We start from the raw sequence: 17,594 nt of genomic DNA, 5'->3' as shown, positions 1-17,594 counted from the left end.
GCTTAGAGGAGAGAAGTACGAGGAAGAAATAATGGTATAAGTGAAATTTAAAAGAAAACTTTAATATTAATTTAAATCACTTTTAGTAATACGAAAATAAGTGTATTATTTAAATTAAATAATTATTATACATTATCCTATTGAACGTTGGAGTGAGATAACCTTGCCTTTATATAATAAACGAACAAATAAACATTGCATCAATTTGGTGCAGTACCGTATGCACCAACGAGTGTAGGTAAAGGTTAGTAGCACACGTTTAAGCAAGACAACAAAATACCGAACCCTTTTTTGTGGAACGGAAGGTCTGTTGACAACACTCATCAGTCCGGCTTCTGAGGAGTTTTACGTGGTTTCCTACCAGCAATGAGATGTTCCTAATTAGCCCACACTAGATTATCCCTTCTGCTCCCACTACAGATTTAAAGGAAACATTTTTGTTTTAGTTTGGAAAAAACAAAAATCCTCTCAATGATCTATTAACTTTGTACATGATAAGCAAGTTAAATAAAAAATGCTATTTCCATCTAAAAATAAAAGTAGCAGAAGTTTATTGAAAAGTTTTATACGAAAATAGTTTGTATTTGTATATATTTGTTTTGTGACACCATGTTTCCATAATCTATTGAAGTGGGAAGCAATATATTGATTTCCCTTCCGGTGGAACTAATGATTGCGTGAGTTTTGGACATGTAATTATCATAGAGTAGTACACGTGTGAGTAGAATACTATCGACTGATAAATAATAATATACTTGTAAGTTTCTCATACACAAACATTAAGTTATGTGGGTAATGTTATATATCAAATTTAGAATTCCTCAAGTCTAGTAGTGACTACAATGTTAATTTATTTGAATTGGTGATGTATAGTGAAGGCCGTACGTTTGAACATTTGCATCGAATATCAATTTTTTTTAAAAAATAATAAAGACTCTCGAACTTCCGATTAATCACGCCCTGATCCCAATTACTTAAAGTATAACGTTTTCAGTTTTTGTAGTACATTTTAACAAATATATACAAATGTTCATATAATTTTTCATTCTCAGCAGTTTCTCCACTGCTGGATGAAGGCCTTTTCTAATTTCTTCCAGACTTCTCTCGTTTGAGCTTTTTCAATCCACTTATTACCCGTGACGGGGACAATCTCATCGGTCCATATTTTCTGGAGCCGACTTATTCCTCTCTTCGTGTCCCATGGTCTCCACCATAAATCTTTGAATGCTCATCTGTCTATTCTCTGTCTCGCAATATGACCCGCCCATTGCCAATTCAGTCTGGCAACGAGATACGTGTGTATATATATATATATATATATATATATATATATATATATATATATATATATATATATATATGTGTGTGTGTGTGTATTACTTAAAACAACATGTGTTTATTTGTACAATACTTGTTATAGTCAAAATAAAAAAAATATGATGTAACTTTGTGATAATTTAGCGATGTCGAGGTTAGGTGTCCATACAAGTACGAATTTGTACAAGCGACTAGAGATGTTCTGGCTATACATATAACCGAATTGTTCTAATCGATACGTAAGGTAGCGTCATAGAACGAGTACACAGGACATAGTTTGATAAAGTTTAATTCCAACTTTGGAAACAATCACCTAACTACTAGAGTAAGGGGACTTTTGTGTAGATTAATCAATAGAGAGGCTAGCAAACAGAATATCGAATTATAAAGTTTTCAATTTATTGCTTAACAAATACGTCGAAACTTCTGAAAAATCGAACGTTATTATCCAGTTAGCTAACTAGTAACTACTTAGATGAATAATATTTTGAGGGCGTACATTTTTTATTTAAATAAATTTTATGGAATATTTTAAGCGATTTACGCTTAAAAAATATGTTTTTTTAAGCAAATTTTTGAACACATCTTTCGCAACTGGCAGGAATTGAACCCGTGACGCCAGTTTGACAGTCAAGTATCTCTGAAAGCTCCCGTCGCATTCCCAGGATTTAAAGTATAAAAATTCTTGATTTCCGTTCGGACCCATCCATAAAAAAAAATTCTTTCATCCAAAAAACATGATTTTTACATAAATTTATTGTATGCAATCAAAACATATGTTGTGTTGTATTCAAAAACACCCCTGTTCCTAAGTTTAAACATATCGCTCGTTCCTTTCAACATCGTCATATATCAAAAAACATGATTCTCAGGAGATCGTTTTTAAAGTTCAAAAATAAAATGAAATGTATTAAAAATAAATTTCAAGCCACTTATTGAACTTTTTACTGTGCAACAGATCTTTTTAGGTAAAATCTAAATGTTTTTTCTCCATGTGAAAAATATTTAGTATATTTAAAAAAATAATTAAACAATACCATTTCTTTAAAATGCAAAAACAACACTGTCTACCCTGTAGCGGGTAAATATTAAATTAAAATTATTTTGCTTTTGCTGGGATATAGTACATTTTCTGGGCATTCCGAAAACATGCACAAATGAAAGTGTACGATTTTTGATATATGACGTTGTTGAAAGGTATTTATTGTAACTGCAGACAGTTGGTAGAATTCCATATTGAATTGTTGGGTAATATATCCAAAATTAAACAAGGTTTATTTGGTTGAATTCTACATTTATTAATGTATATTTTATTACGTGACGCGTTTCGTCTTCTTAGGATATTATCAAACACTGTATTAAAATATACATAAATAAATGTAGAATTCAACCAAATAAACCTTGTTGTTGAAAGGAGTGAGCGATTTGTCAATTAATGTCATTTGAATTAATACACATTTTTGAAGTATTTACCTAACTTTTTATTTATACTTTAGATCATGAGATTGAGATCATGTTTTTCAAATCCCACGAGAAAGCTGTAGAACGTGATTTTTGCCGAGGGGGCGTTTTAAAAGAAAATCTCACGCGATTATCGGAACAATAAAAACGATCCCGAGACAAAAAGGTAACATTTTACCGCTCAGTTTCGCATAAAGTGAAACCGTCTCGGGGAATTGCCGTTTGATTGTCCATTTACAGAATAAATTCCCCATTTCGGCGGGATCATTCTCCCATACTTCTGCTGAGGTATTGTGGAAAATCTCCGCATTTTGTTAAACACACGGAAAAGAACAAATCGTAATGTGTGTATTGTGACGCAAATCGAAGGTTGAATCGGCAATTTAAATATCAATACTCATTACTTATTTGTGTTTTGTACGTAAAGACGACAAGAGAAATAAGTTTCATATGAAAATAATATACGAATGAAACCGACATAAATAATATACATACGGCGTAAACCCAACCACCCGTATTACCGCCTTAAATGATTGCTAAAAAAAATCAACACTGAGTCATGAAAAAATTATCAGGATCTTATATGCAATAATATCCTCCTCCATAGTGTTATGGTCAGTACACTCGGCTACCGTACTGGAAGTCCCGGATTCGATTCCCAGAAGGGGGTCAAACAAATATATTTATCCAGTACTACCCTAGACTGGTTCATTTCCTTCGTGGGTTAGCGATCAAGATAACACTGCATTTATATGATGCAGTGCCCTTTGCACTATTGAGTGCGGATAAGGGTACGAAGAAGAAAAATATGCAAGAAAATTCAGTTTTAAAGTAATGTAGAACTAACATTCTTCTTCTTCTTATTATTACATATTATTATAGCCCTTGCGGCCTGTTTTTAAGAGGGATCAGCCTCCTGCGACGTCGATTCTCAGCTATCGGCCCATCTCTTTGGTGGTCTGCCCGGGAGTCATCTACCATAACTAACATTCAGGGTTAAATAAACTACATATCCTATCTCGTTTTTGAAAATATATCATGAGAATGGTATGATTACTTATGTCAAAGGTGTAATTTGTGACCACAGGATTAGAACCAATTTGCTTTCGTTGTATGAATGTTATTTTCATGATTGTTTTCATCTACTATTAAAATAATTGTGTCCATTATTTTGATCAATCGCTATAGCAGTTAGAATTCAGGCTGCGTTTTGTATAATTGTTATCAAATTTGACAGGCACCTTGGCGTAGTGAGATAGATGCTCGACTGCGAAAGTGGCGTCGTGGATTCAACTGCAAAATGATTTTTATTTTTTATTTTACAGGTTATTTCATGGATAATTCCTTTCTTTCTATCTACAAAAGAGCCTCTAGAAATAAAGGCTTTGTAAATTATTAATTTTTTTTAAATGCTTTGATTTCGTTAAAAAAAGTTTTAATTCAGTTGTAATGATATTCGGCTGATTCGAATGCGTCATTTTTTAAAAATAAATATCGTCTGAAAAGTGCTTATACACGTCTTTGTTTTTAGATGTAAAAAAAAAGAAACTGATTTTAATCAAATTTGTGAAAATTTTAAAATATTCATTATTCTTGCTCCATCCCAACTTATCGTCTTTGTAGACTGTTGGGGTCAGTTCTCTTTGACCTCAGGTTGTAAGTCCTTGTATCTTGGGTTACTTCACTTAGGCCATGATTTCGAATCGTGTTTTTTATGCAACATCCAAAAGTCCTTTGACGATCCTGTAAATTCAAATCACGGCGATTGCTGTTTAACAATTTGATTGTCAATATAGCAGCAATTTTTAAATATCGATGTGTAAAATACAGAATAATTTTTAATAATGATATCATTTGACACTGTATAGGTTTAAATCTCCACTTTAAAAACATTTCGCATTTTAATCTATTATGCTAGTATAACATTCTCATTATGATTATATTAATTATCTTGATGAGGACTTTTTCGCTTTTTAAATAAATAAAGAGTTCACGCATTCGTGTAAACTGATATCAATAGTAACGTAGAGGCAATTGAGAAAGTAAGGGCACATTAGACGTAGAGAACCTGATAATATTATAAACCAGGCAACCGAAATGAATCTTCCTCGAAAGACATATGGAGGATGACCAAAAAAATTATGGAAGCTACATAAAGTTAACATGATTCGAAAGTATGACTTAGGTGACGTTGTATATGATAGAAGGACCTACAACCTGAGGACGAGGAAAGCTGACTCTTATTGTCTACAAAGACGATAAAGTTGAGATGGAGCAAGGAAAAAGAAGAATGAGGACTTTTTCGCATATTTCAAAAGGCACAAACTCACGGACTTACACATTATAAATACAGGAGAACGCGCGCGCAACACAGCTTATACGCATTATTTTACGTGTCGGCCGGCTAGTTTCATAATTTCCACGACTGACGTTCGCCTTGAGAGTAGTTTGAAATAATTATTCTTACTGGGTAATAATTATTCGATCGATGGTTTATTTTATTTAGTTGCGATTTCGATCTTAGGCTGCGATATGGTAAAATCTGATCGCCCAAGCACGCGTAGGGCGGGCCGCCCTTCGGGTGTTGGCAGAAATAATAATAGGTGGCTAGATTTACTGCCACCCAGACCCAATACAATTGTCGTAATTTTAACAACATAAATGGATTTTAAATATACATACATATATATATTAACGAAGATATATACATTCTGAAAGATTATGTACAGATTACAAGTCTTAAAATCTACCCAATATCGTGCAAGTAAATAGTTTAAATCAGTCAAATAAAAGATTGCAAATCAGTTAAATAAAAGTTTTTAATATGTTCAAATAAATAAGCAAACAAATATTAAAATGGAATTTCCAAAAATAATAATAAGTTTATCGTTTTCCATTCGAAATAAGCACCTTAAGTTGATTCTATCAGCATTCTAACAATAATTACGCTTCTTAAGGTTTGCTATTTGTAAATGAACTCGTGCAGAGAACGTTCAAATAAAAAAATCTTATTTTTAGTATCTTTAATTGCTTCAAAATACATACATAGTAGAAATATAGTTTGCCTTTTGCAGTGATGCATTAATCGTGATAATTATTTATATACCTACATTGTATCCTAATAATTGTGACTAAATTACCAAGTCTAATGTAACACAGAGTTTATTTTTATTTCTTTATTTGTATTTCAGATAAACAACTTCATCATCTCACGTTATATATAAAAGCTTCTCAAGCCTTCTTAAAACAGAATTTATAAGTCTTCAATACTTACAATACTTTGATTTATTATTCATATTATGACCCGGTACATTTTTATGAACTTTGCCGAACCCCCACTAAAATATTGTCTGTGGGTCGATCTTGGCTAAATTTTGTAATGTATTATTCAAGCTTGCCTGAATATGAGGGGCACTACGAGTAAGTAGAAGGTATCAAAATAGACGAAGGAGTAGAACCTATAAACCGGGTATCCTACGACCCAGAAACCCAGAATTCTTTAATTCTTTGTACTTTAATATTCTGATTGAAACTATCCAAATATTTACCGTAACATAAAACATAATTGTAAATATAAAAATATATTTTATTGAAAAATGATGAGTTATGTCAATTATTTCCATCAATTGACATTACTCCTTATTTTTTGGTTAGAACTTTTCCGTTCAATTGGTCAGACTATGAAATAAATTACGTCTTTATATGTAAAATGCTTCATATCTGAGAGTTAAGATTTGCCTGCTCTTATTATCCATTTCATTATTTACTTGGAATAGAGCTTTTCATTTCGACTCTCTAAATGTATTGAATAAAACGTAGCAATCTATAAGATAACATTAAAAAACTCATTAATAGTAAAAAAATGTCTTTAATACTTTTTATAATATGATTATAATAAATGACGAGGGCATCTGCATAAACTTTGAGTTTCCAGAGAGCTTTTTTTCATTTTCGATATTTAAAACAATGTGTAGGATTGATATATGTATGTTATTATGAAAGAAATCACCGAAGTTGTCAAAAAGGTTAAGACGGGAATATTTTCTTACGGCTGGTTAAATTTCCACATGCTGAAAATGTAATAAACATTCGTATAACTAGATAGGAGAAAACGAAACGTTAATTATATATCATTCTGAAATTGTCATCTTTCATGACACGTGTCTCCTTTAATCCAATAGTAGACGTTGTGTTACACACGTGTAAGGATATATGCTAACATTATTACATGCCTAGACATAATTTGTAGGTGTTATATTAAATGAACAGAAACAAACACATTTTGCCATGTAATCTTTAACAAAACTCTCCGTGCAAAAGTTTACAGATTTACAACACACTCGTACAAGGGATGTTTTATAAATTAATTGTTTTTTAAATGTGAAACTTACCAATACAATACAGACTGTACAAAATCACAATAAATTCGAGTAATTGACTGTATAAATGTCGAATGATTAAAATTTTATATATTATTTCGAGAAATAAAAATACTTTGTGTTCTGATCCACTCAAACACAAACACAAAGTATTTTTATTTCTCGAAATAATATATCAATATGATTCACAAAGTTAATGCTTTCAATATTCAAAACAAAACTTAATAATTAGACTTTTGCACAAGACCATTTTCGAGTTTTACAAACTACGAATGTTTGCATCATTGGATGAAAATACGAATTTAATTTCACAGAAAACATTTGTAGTTTACGAAACTAGTAACTTCAAAAGTGTTCTTTAAAAGTGATTTATTTTTATACTTAAATCATCATATTATTCCACAGAGTAAATTTCAAATCAACGAATATTTGGTACTTTGCAGATAAATTAAATTTATATAGTGGTGAAAAAAAAAATTTAAAGATGCTAAAATTCTGGTAATATATTCTCATCATTTCTGCTACCCTTGAAAAGCCATTTTCATGGTACAATAAGTCACACTTATTACAGATAACATTGGAGTGACCAGTTCTTTAAAAAATTAATACAATTTATGAAATTCATAAAAAAATTATTTTTTTGAAAAAACACAAAAGAGAATATTTTACAGTAAAAATGATAAATAAACATTTTGATACAGCATATAATATTTAATCAACATATAATCAAGAGAAAAGGTAAGTGATTAAATAATGATCAAATTTGGTTTTTAATTTAAATCGTATTTTAATCACATTTTTATGGGTATTAATTTAATTTATGTATTGTATTAAGGACACGCCTACAGAAAGACGGTACCTGAATGTTAAAGACGTAAATACTTTTGGAACATTCTGTTTTTACGTACGCCTACTCAAAACATGAATAATATGATTATACACTGTTGTAACAAAATAAATTAGGGCATCTAGGAGATTTCGTGGTAACTTGACAGGCGTACGTCCTTGTTTGTGCCCTTATATCAACTTTCAGATGATATTTTCTTAATTAACTTTCATTCTGTTTATCAAACTCATCTTGTTTCAGAAAATTATTATTAAATACGTACAAAACATTAATGAGAAAAAATAATAAAAAAGCAAAAATGTATATTTGAGAAATATTATTTTTTGACATCTCATCAAAGATGAAGAAGAATATGGAAGTCTGGGCATTTACGGGGCTGACGACCATCATAGGCTGGTTTAAGTGATCACTTTACACACGTGTAACATTCACCAATTCTACCCATTATTGACAACCACACTACTCAAATTCTTGGAAGTTCTATATATATGAACCAATTTAGAAACCTTGTTCTTGAATCACTAGAACTTCATTAGAGACATCTATTGGTAAGATGTAAAGAAGCAAAATGAAAATGAAAATGGTATTTTCTGGCGTTTCTCATGTGTGTGATTATAATCCAGGATTCGGATCTCACATACTAATATATGTAAGAGTTTCTGCTTAGTAAAAAGCTTCTTTACATGTCACCAATAGATGTCTCTAGTGAAGTTCTAGTGATTCAAGAACAAGGTTTCTAAATTGGTTCATATATATAGAACTTCCAAGAATTTGAGTAGTGTGGTTGTCAATAATGGGTAGAATTGGTGAATGTTACACGTGTGTAAAGTGATCACTTAAACCAGCCTATGACGGTCGTCAGCCCCGTAAATGCCCAGACTTCCATATTCTTCTTAATCTTTGATGAGATGTCAAAAAATAATATGAAAATAACTCCTGTAATTGGAGATAATCCAGATTTTGTGAACAAGTATTTGGACACACTCAAAATGTTGTAAATACATATTTGAGAAAATGACGTGTTCGTTTAATTCAACAAAACGTAATAACTAGATTTTTTTCATCAGCTTTGTTAAATTTGAGGCATAACGTTTATAAGTAATACAGGGGTTTTTAAAAGTAAGTTAACTAAATATGTATGATAAATATTTTCATTTCATATATTCATAAGTATATACAGAAAGTAGTAAAAAGTCAGCACGCTCGGCTACCGTACTGCTGGTAATAGGTTCGATTTCCAGGGGGGTCAAATAAATCAAAGTAATTTTTTCACTCTTCATATTTCTTACTGTTTTTTTTTATTTATTCAATATAACCTGGACTAGTACCTGAAGCGGAAGGCTGATCACTTTCCCTTTATGTGTTAACGATCAAGATAACACTGCGTTTATATGATTTAGTGCTCTGTGCACCGTCGAGTGCGGATAAGGGTTAAGAAGTTATATACGTGTAAAAGGAAAAAAAATAAAAACAAAAAGAAATCCAGAAAGCATACCAGGAGCGTATACAAGGCCAAGAGTGGGTCATGATTAAGTGCCGTGCATTTTTCACAAAGCATTTCATTGAGTTACATCAGATGGGCGCACGTCACGAGTACCCATTTTTGATGTGTAAAAATATTTCACGGGCCCTGTTATAAAACGTATTTCAGATAAAGTGCGTAAGTAATAAATCGACCTGAATTGGTTTTTTTACTACTAGTTTAACGGGAAGACATACTCTTTACCGTGTGAAGCTTGTGAATCGATTCTAACACCCGAAACTTGTTTTGCTGTAGTCGGAAACCTATAGTAGAGGTCAATTAATTTTTAAAAAAATCTGACCTTTTGCGCAGAAAATATGTTTATAAGTACCTGCTGAATATATAAATATCTTTATCATTAAAATATTACTTTGTTTTAAAATCATTTTAAATATTTTATTATAACTTAATTATAATTTATTCGAAGCTAACCTTTTCTTTTTCAAGACTGATTAGTACGATTTTTTTTATTTAAATCAGTCTTGAAATAGAAACGGTTAGCTTTGAAACCAGTGGACATTGTAATTAAGTTATTTATAGTGATTTTAAAACAAAGTTATATTTTAATTTCAAAATGGATTGGAAAATCACAAAGTAATTGCTTCAAATATAAATTTTACAAATATCTTTGTTTATGGTGTGTGCGAAAAACATCATTGTTTTATTTTTGATATAATAAAACAAGAAAATCTTTAATTCCTTAAATTTAATTACAACAACTACTACAGTTGTACAAAAAACACTAGGGCACAACAAACATTTATTATTTTTGACATCTCATCAAAGATGAAGAAGAATATGGAAGTCTGGGCATTTACGGGGCTGACGACCGTCATAGGCTGGTTTAAGTGATCACTTTACACACGTGTAACATTCACCAATTCTACCCATTATTGACAACCACACTACTTAAATTCTTACATCTCACCAATAGATGTTCCTAGTGAAGTTCTAGTGATTCAAGAACAAGGTTCCTAAATTGGTTCATATATATAGAGCTTCCAAGAATTTAAGTAGTGTGTTTGTCAATAATGAATAGAATTGGTGAATGTTACACGTGTGTAAAGTAATCACTTAAACCAGCCTATGACGGTCGTCAGCCCCGTAAATGCCCAGACTTCCATATTCTTCTTCATCTTTGATGAGATGTCAAAAATAATATGAAGGTAACTCCTGTAATTGGAGATAATCCAGATTTTGTGAACAAGTATTTGGACAAACTCAAAATGTTATACACATTTATTCATATAATTATCTTCTATCTAAATAAAATTGTAAATTCTTGACATCTTAATATAGATGAATAAGAATATTGAATTATGGGCATTTACAGGGGTTACGATCTATCATGGGCTGGTTAAGTGATCACTTATAGGTTATATCCCTGTTAATACCCAGACTTTTATATAATCCTTCTTCATCTTTGTTGAGATGGCAAAAAAATAAATTAACTCCTACGCGAGAAACTCGAACTTGAAAACAACAATTTGGACACACTCAAAATGCTATGAAAATTGTAAAAGTTCGTTTGTTCAAAATCTTAAATGCCCTTAAATTATTCACCAATATCTTTCAAAATTTTGTCACCACGTTGCATTCAAATATATGCGTATTTTTAGGAAGTTTTTTTTATTATTTTCTATTTAAATAGACTGAGCCACAGTGACGTATAAAGGTAGTGTAAAAATAAAATAAAAATTATGAATATGATTGTTATTTTACCATTTTATACGAATTAAGGTAAAATAATGAAAAATGTAGCTATGCTTCTATATTCAGGTCTAAAAATAATCTTTAAAAAACTAGTCGTTTTAATAAAATAAACTCAAGTGGTAAAAAACAGTTTTTTTTCAATTTCCTCATGTCTTACTACAAAGTGAATGCCGGAACAACAAATAAAAATGTAGCTATAAATTTTTCTAATTGTGTTCTATACTTACTTTTTAATAAAGTTATCCCTTTTTAAATATATGGGTCATTTCTTGTAAAAACATGTCGTCATGAACCACCACCCGTGGTGGTTTAATGAGAATGACCAATCAAAGGGCAGATAGAGGAGCTCCCTGTGTTTACTAGCGCGAGTACTTGTGACACAAAGGGACTATTAATCAATTTCTAATTGATTCGTTACGGATAAAACGTTCCGCGGGGAACAGAACGTAGGAGGGAACTAGCTTGATATACTTCAATGGCGCTAATTAAAAACCTATTGAAACACACGGGAAGGTAAAGCTTATATTCGGAACCGAAAGTGCTCTTTGAACTAGTTCAAATGAATCCTAATTAACTTCGGTGTTCATACAAAAATCACTAAAAAAGCAACCAGAATTTTAATAGGAAAAACAATTTAAACCATATTTTTTGTAGAGTATCGTAAAATAATTACATTACGGTATCTTAATTTTTTTTAGTAACTCTAGATTCTTACAAAACTATTTTCATCAATGTTTTAATTTATGGTAATGTAAAATGATGAGTTATATGCGTGTAGATTTTGAATGTAAAATTATATTAATTTATTTCAAATTACTAGAAAATTAAACATAATGCGACGTTTTATTTATTTTTTTGTAAAATTAGTAATTTATCAATGTTTTAAGTCTAAATCTTATTTTAATAAACTCTAAATTATAAGAAAAAAATTTCCAACTTGGCATTTTGTTATGGCAGCGTAAAATAATGAGTATCCTGTAAATTTGAAAAGTTTATTTTTGGTAATTGAATTTTTTTTAGAAAAAACACTTTAAATAGCGTTTATGTTTGCAGTAGGTACTGTAAAACAATCGGTTTACTGTATATTCATAAAGTTACATGATCATCATTTATTCAAATTTATCAGAAAAACACTTACATCTACGTTTTTCTTTACGACATTATAAAAAAAATATCTTGTAAATTTTACATGCCAGATTATTTTTATTGAGTCAATTGCCTTCACATAATTAACGATTATGCTATGACTTTATTGATTAGGAGGTATTCTATGTAAGAAGATTGGGTGTAGTTAAGATATTGAAAAATACTTCGCAGATGCCTTAGAACGAGTATGAATAATTATATATAAAATGAGTATGTCTGTAGTTAGTATTTTATAAAGAGAAAATATACAGTTTACTATATCAAGTATTTTCCATATCTGCAGTAAGTACTAAGAGCGTTTGGCTACTGTGTTAGAGGTCTTAGGTACAATTCCCAGGAGATGAAAATAAATATAAATAAAATAGAGTAATTTTTTATAATTATATTTATTATTTCACCCTTGACTAATATCTTCGCAAAACTGATTGTCTTACCCACTTGTAATTAATGATTAAAATAACAATTCTTCGATTCAATGCAGTGTTCTTTGCAACGTTAGGCGTAGTTTAGGGTCAAAAAAAGAAGAATCATAGTACGATTCAACTTACCAATTTAAAATACGACAAAACGTTACAATTCTGGATAAGATAGAATCTGAATTTCCATATATTAGAACGTTTTCACGACGAAGAAATAGTACGTTTCCTCCCATTTTTGACTGAAAGTAGGTCACGTTGTATCACGTATAAATCATTTTTCATGTTTTTTGGTTGATAAATGGAGGCTACCCACTTTTTATCGCATAATTTTATCAATCGCTGACAGTTTTAAATATTAGTACAAAAGGAACGTTAACATATTGCTTCTTGGCATTTGCATAGAAAGTAAAATTTTCAAATACGATACAAGAAAAAAAAGGTCAGTTTGTCTCAGTAAATCAGTTATTTCTGATAGACTTCATGCCTATAGTGGGCATCACCAAAGAAAATTATTTAATGTCTAGGTTTTACAACTTTAAGCGCTTTTGGCTAAAGATTTTGAATAAAAAAACCTGTTTTTAAATATACATATGTAAATGTTTTGTGATATTATTATCCTGTTACCCAAGCTTATCTACACCCTATGGTTCATAGAGTAAGTACTACATCTTTTGATGCAAGTATGAACACAAGTATGAATATATTTATTTAACTCCCCTAGTAGTTCAACCCGAGACTTTCAGTAAGGTTGCCAAATGTGCTATCCACTTTACTAAGCAAGCAGACAGAAAAAAAACAACTTTAAAAATTTAATATTAATGTAATCGATTGTCTCTATTTTTTAAAAATAATGCATAAAAATAAGTATTTTTTTTGCCAACTAAGAGGATGTACAGAAAAAAGCTGAACTAAGACCATATTGGCGATATCTACTATAGCATTAATTCGTAAAATTTGGCATTAGGATAGTCGTTAAGAAATCTATGATTATTGTTATTGTATACTATATTTGTATATTTATACAATAACAATAATAAATACAGCTGACTGCGTTTACCTCTTTAACGTAGCATTAGTTATTTGGTCCAAAGATAACAGTTGCTATGACAATTTCCGGCATTTCTCGTCCGAACGATAGCATGATCTTGACTAAGGTATTTGCAGGAGATATTAACTGGCAGGTGAGACGTAAGCCTCAAGGCGCTTTATACACTCACCTTACGGGGTACATGTATTGTATTTATATAATATGACATTATGTGGTGTGTTTCATAGAGGATCGGAATTTATAGCTACCTGACCCAGAATTGTACATATATTAAAATATCACGTGTCGCCTCATGAGAATCTGACATCAATAATGATATTTTAGGTGATCAAATGTGAAAAATGAATTTTCCTCTTCTAGTCCTTATGTTTCGTACCCAATAGTACCCGGGGCACTGTTGGGTATACCATTGATGCAATCGGGTTTGCATACCAGGTTGCCTCTTTACGCTGCATTTTAGTATGCAAATACGTGTTTTTAATACACGTGTAGTTGTAAACAATTTATATGAAATAAATGTATATTTTTAAAATGTGATTTTAATATGCCATAGAACAGTTTACAAGATAATATAAAAATACGTAAAAAAATATTTTCTTTGTCTTCTTCTAAATGTTATCTTGAACCTATTGTTAGTGGGAATCTGCATCGCATCGACGCATTATTGGTCGTTTTATATAAAATAACACACGTAAAAGCAAGAAGATTTATACTGATTGGCTACTGGTCCATCATCCAGGATGATGATGATTACTTTTTGAGTTAAAAATCAATTACAATTATTTGAACTCCCTAAGAAATCGAATCCGTGATTTCCAGCAGAATTATAAATATTAAAAAAAATACGTGGTCACGCGATCTATAATATTAATTTTAACGGGACTTTTCTGAATCATTAATTTCTTTCAAGTTGTAAAATAAATTTATTGAAATGTTTTAATTCAGCCTTCTCTAACATTTTCCAAGGTTCTATATAGGTATGCGTGAGGGTAAAACTAGAGTTAAATAAAGCAAAGCATAAAGATATTTCCAGATCCGTTAAGGAACATGTCTCCTAGTAGGTAAGAATCGCGTGCCGAGTATCAGTCAACATTTTGTTTTCTCTCCTAAGGGCGGGGCTTTATCTTCCCTCTTTGACAGGAGACATTTCCTATTTATCCAAAATACGGTTAAATACGGTGTTATGTGCTCACGCATCTCCCTAATACATCTTTAAAGGTATTTTGAAATAAATAAAGTACACAAATTAAGTGACAAGGACATTAAGTATTTAATAGATTTATATTATCCACTGACACTTCGTGATGGAATTGCATTTTTAATTTATTATTAGATTAAAACCAATATTTTTAGCTTTTCCACTTTTTTATTTGACCAGCGACCGGGTTTCGTCGTTACCGACATCATCAGACTGGTCCATGTCTGATGATGTCGGTAACGACGAAACCCGGTCGCTGGTCAAATAAAAAAGTGGAAAAGCTAAAAATATTGGTTTTAATCTAATAATACATTAAGTATTTGACAACAAAGTAAATATTAGATATTTCATAATTCATTTCAAGCTTACTTCTAAAACTAATTATAATTAACTAACCAGTACCCCGCTACCTTAAAAGAATCAATCACTTTACCGATATGTTTTCGTAAATAATCTTTGTTTCTTCCATATTCATGCATCTCTTCATACATACCAACCGATTTTCAGACTCCTGACCTCAAAAAAATTATATTTGCAACATTGAATCACGACTATGTACATTGGCTGGGTAATTTATCTACTGTTATTTTTTCACTCGTTCGTTCCACATGCTCAAACTATCTCTAAACGCTTTTATTGATTCCACGGATAAAACTTATTTCGACTTGCATTCTTTCCTTGTTTTACCATTCAAACGTCATTCATACATCATAAATCATATATCTATCATCTATATGTAGTTTTAAGTAGCACCAAATAAACCGGTGAATCCTTTTTTTTAGGAAATTGTCGGCAAGTATATGTGAGGATGAAAAAAATATGAATAATACACTGAAGAAGTTTAGAATATTATTTTTTTACAGTTATTAACTAGAATTAAACTTCTTATCACAGAAAAAGAAGTGTTTTTTTTAATTATGTAATTACTTATAATAATAAGTTTATACGTAATTAGTATACACTCATAATAAAAACGTCAGATAATTTAAAAAAATTGAAGTTTCAATAAATATATAACTTTCTTTATCAGTCATCGTTCGCTTTGTGTATTACCACTTAATATTTTATTAAAATTTAACACTTGAATAAACCACTTTATCGAGTTTTAACTAACCACTCATTTGACTGTCATGCATTATTACACTCTGTTCCAAATAAAGGTCAAGTCTTGATAATTTCAATTAAGTCACTATTATTATAAATGTTTCCTTTTACATAAAATCTTGTTCCTTTACCCCCTCCCTATGTTTATTAACCTATATATACACCTAAATATATTTTTATTCGTTAGTTTTAATTTATACCAGAAGATGAAAACATTTGTCGTTTTTGAAACTAGTTGAAAATAAAAATTTAACTCGATAAAGTGGTTTATTTTAACTGTTACTAATTTTAATAAAATAATCATGTTATTCCACAAAGTTAATGCCGAATCAATAAATGCCGAATCACTTAATATTCTTAATAATTGGTATCTCACAAAGTGAACGATTAATGATGACGAGAGTGACCATACCACAAAGATAACAATGTATTTAATGAAGGAAAAATAAAATAAATATTCTTTTTAAATAATTCTGGACAGTAAATACATATATGATGTAAATATAGGAGGAGTTTTACGTGGTTTCCCCCCAGCAATGGCCAAATGTTGAGATTTTCCTGATTGGCCCACACTAGATTATCCCTCCTGTTCCCCCAATACACATTCAAATAAAAACATATTGAATTAGACAGAAGAAAAAAAATCCACTGAATGATCTATAAACATTGTACATAATAATCAAGGTAAATAATAAATGCATTTCCCGTCTAAAAAAAAAATATGGGATATAAGTATATATTTTTCTTACCTATTTTAGCATCAGTCAGAGAGAGAGAGATGACTCCGGCGAGGGAGATAATAAGATGAGCAGGCTTCATCGTTGCTTTTCTTTCTTTAAATCACTATTTAAAACACCACTTTGTTAAAATATGTCAGTTTTTTCATTTTGCCTTTACATATTTAAAAAAAGTTAACCTTTTCACTTCATTTTCAAATAAAAAAGAATTGACAAATGACACTGTAAGTGAATTAAATGTTTTCGTTTTTATCCATTTCACAAAATCTTTCCAACGAAGTCCATTTATCACCACCTAAAAACAAATAAAATAAAAACCATGAGGTACAGTAAAAAAAAAGTAGGTAACATTTCTTTTTCATTCAAACTAATTATTGTTGTGGGCATCGCCACGTTACGCTTTGAAGCATTACGTGGGAGTTATTCATTAAAATAAATTTTATTTTATTTTTTACCATTAAATCCTTGTATAAAAATAATATGCTTTTAAAAATAAAGCAAAACAAAAACAAAGATAGATTTCCATAAATAAAATTTTAATAGCTTACCAAAAATAATAAAACAATAAATTTTTTAAAATTATTTTTCAGAGCTATTTATAAATCCAGCAAAAAGAATTTAACGCATATATATATAGCCTATGATAGCTCTTTAGCCCTGTTAATACGCAAGACTTGACACACTCAAAATGTTTTATGCTAAA

The 17,594-nt window shown here is 30.4% G+C and overlaps 1 protein-coding gene across 1 annotated transcript in view; it reads right to left on the bottom strand.

Moving 5' to 3' along the window:
- The window catches only part of LOC148308793 (acid sphingomyelinase-like phosphodiesterase 3b), a 69,063-nt gene that overhangs the window by 21,573 nt on the left and 29,896 nt on the right, over positions 1-17,594 (bottom strand). Inside the window, exon 2 of the mRNA XM_088261164.1 lies at positions 16,904-17,186. Coding sequence (XP_088117290.1) covers positions 16,904-16,973 — 70 coding nt within the window. The 5' untranslated portion in view covers positions 16,974-17,186. The remainder of the gene's footprint in view (positions 1-16,903; positions 17,187-17,594) is intronic.

Source organism: Brachycentrus maculatus, unplaced genomic scaffold, assembly GCF_059751285.1.
Source record: "Brachycentrus maculatus isolate JH-2025_06_01 unplaced genomic scaffold, ASM5975128v1 h1tg000148l, whole genome shotgun sequence".
NCBI lineage: Eukaryota > Metazoa > Arthropoda > Insecta > Trichoptera > Brachycentridae > Brachycentrus > Brachycentrus maculatus.
The sequence above is the reverse complement of the archived record's forward strand: the minus strand, read 5'-3'. Positions and strand labels throughout refer to the sequence as shown.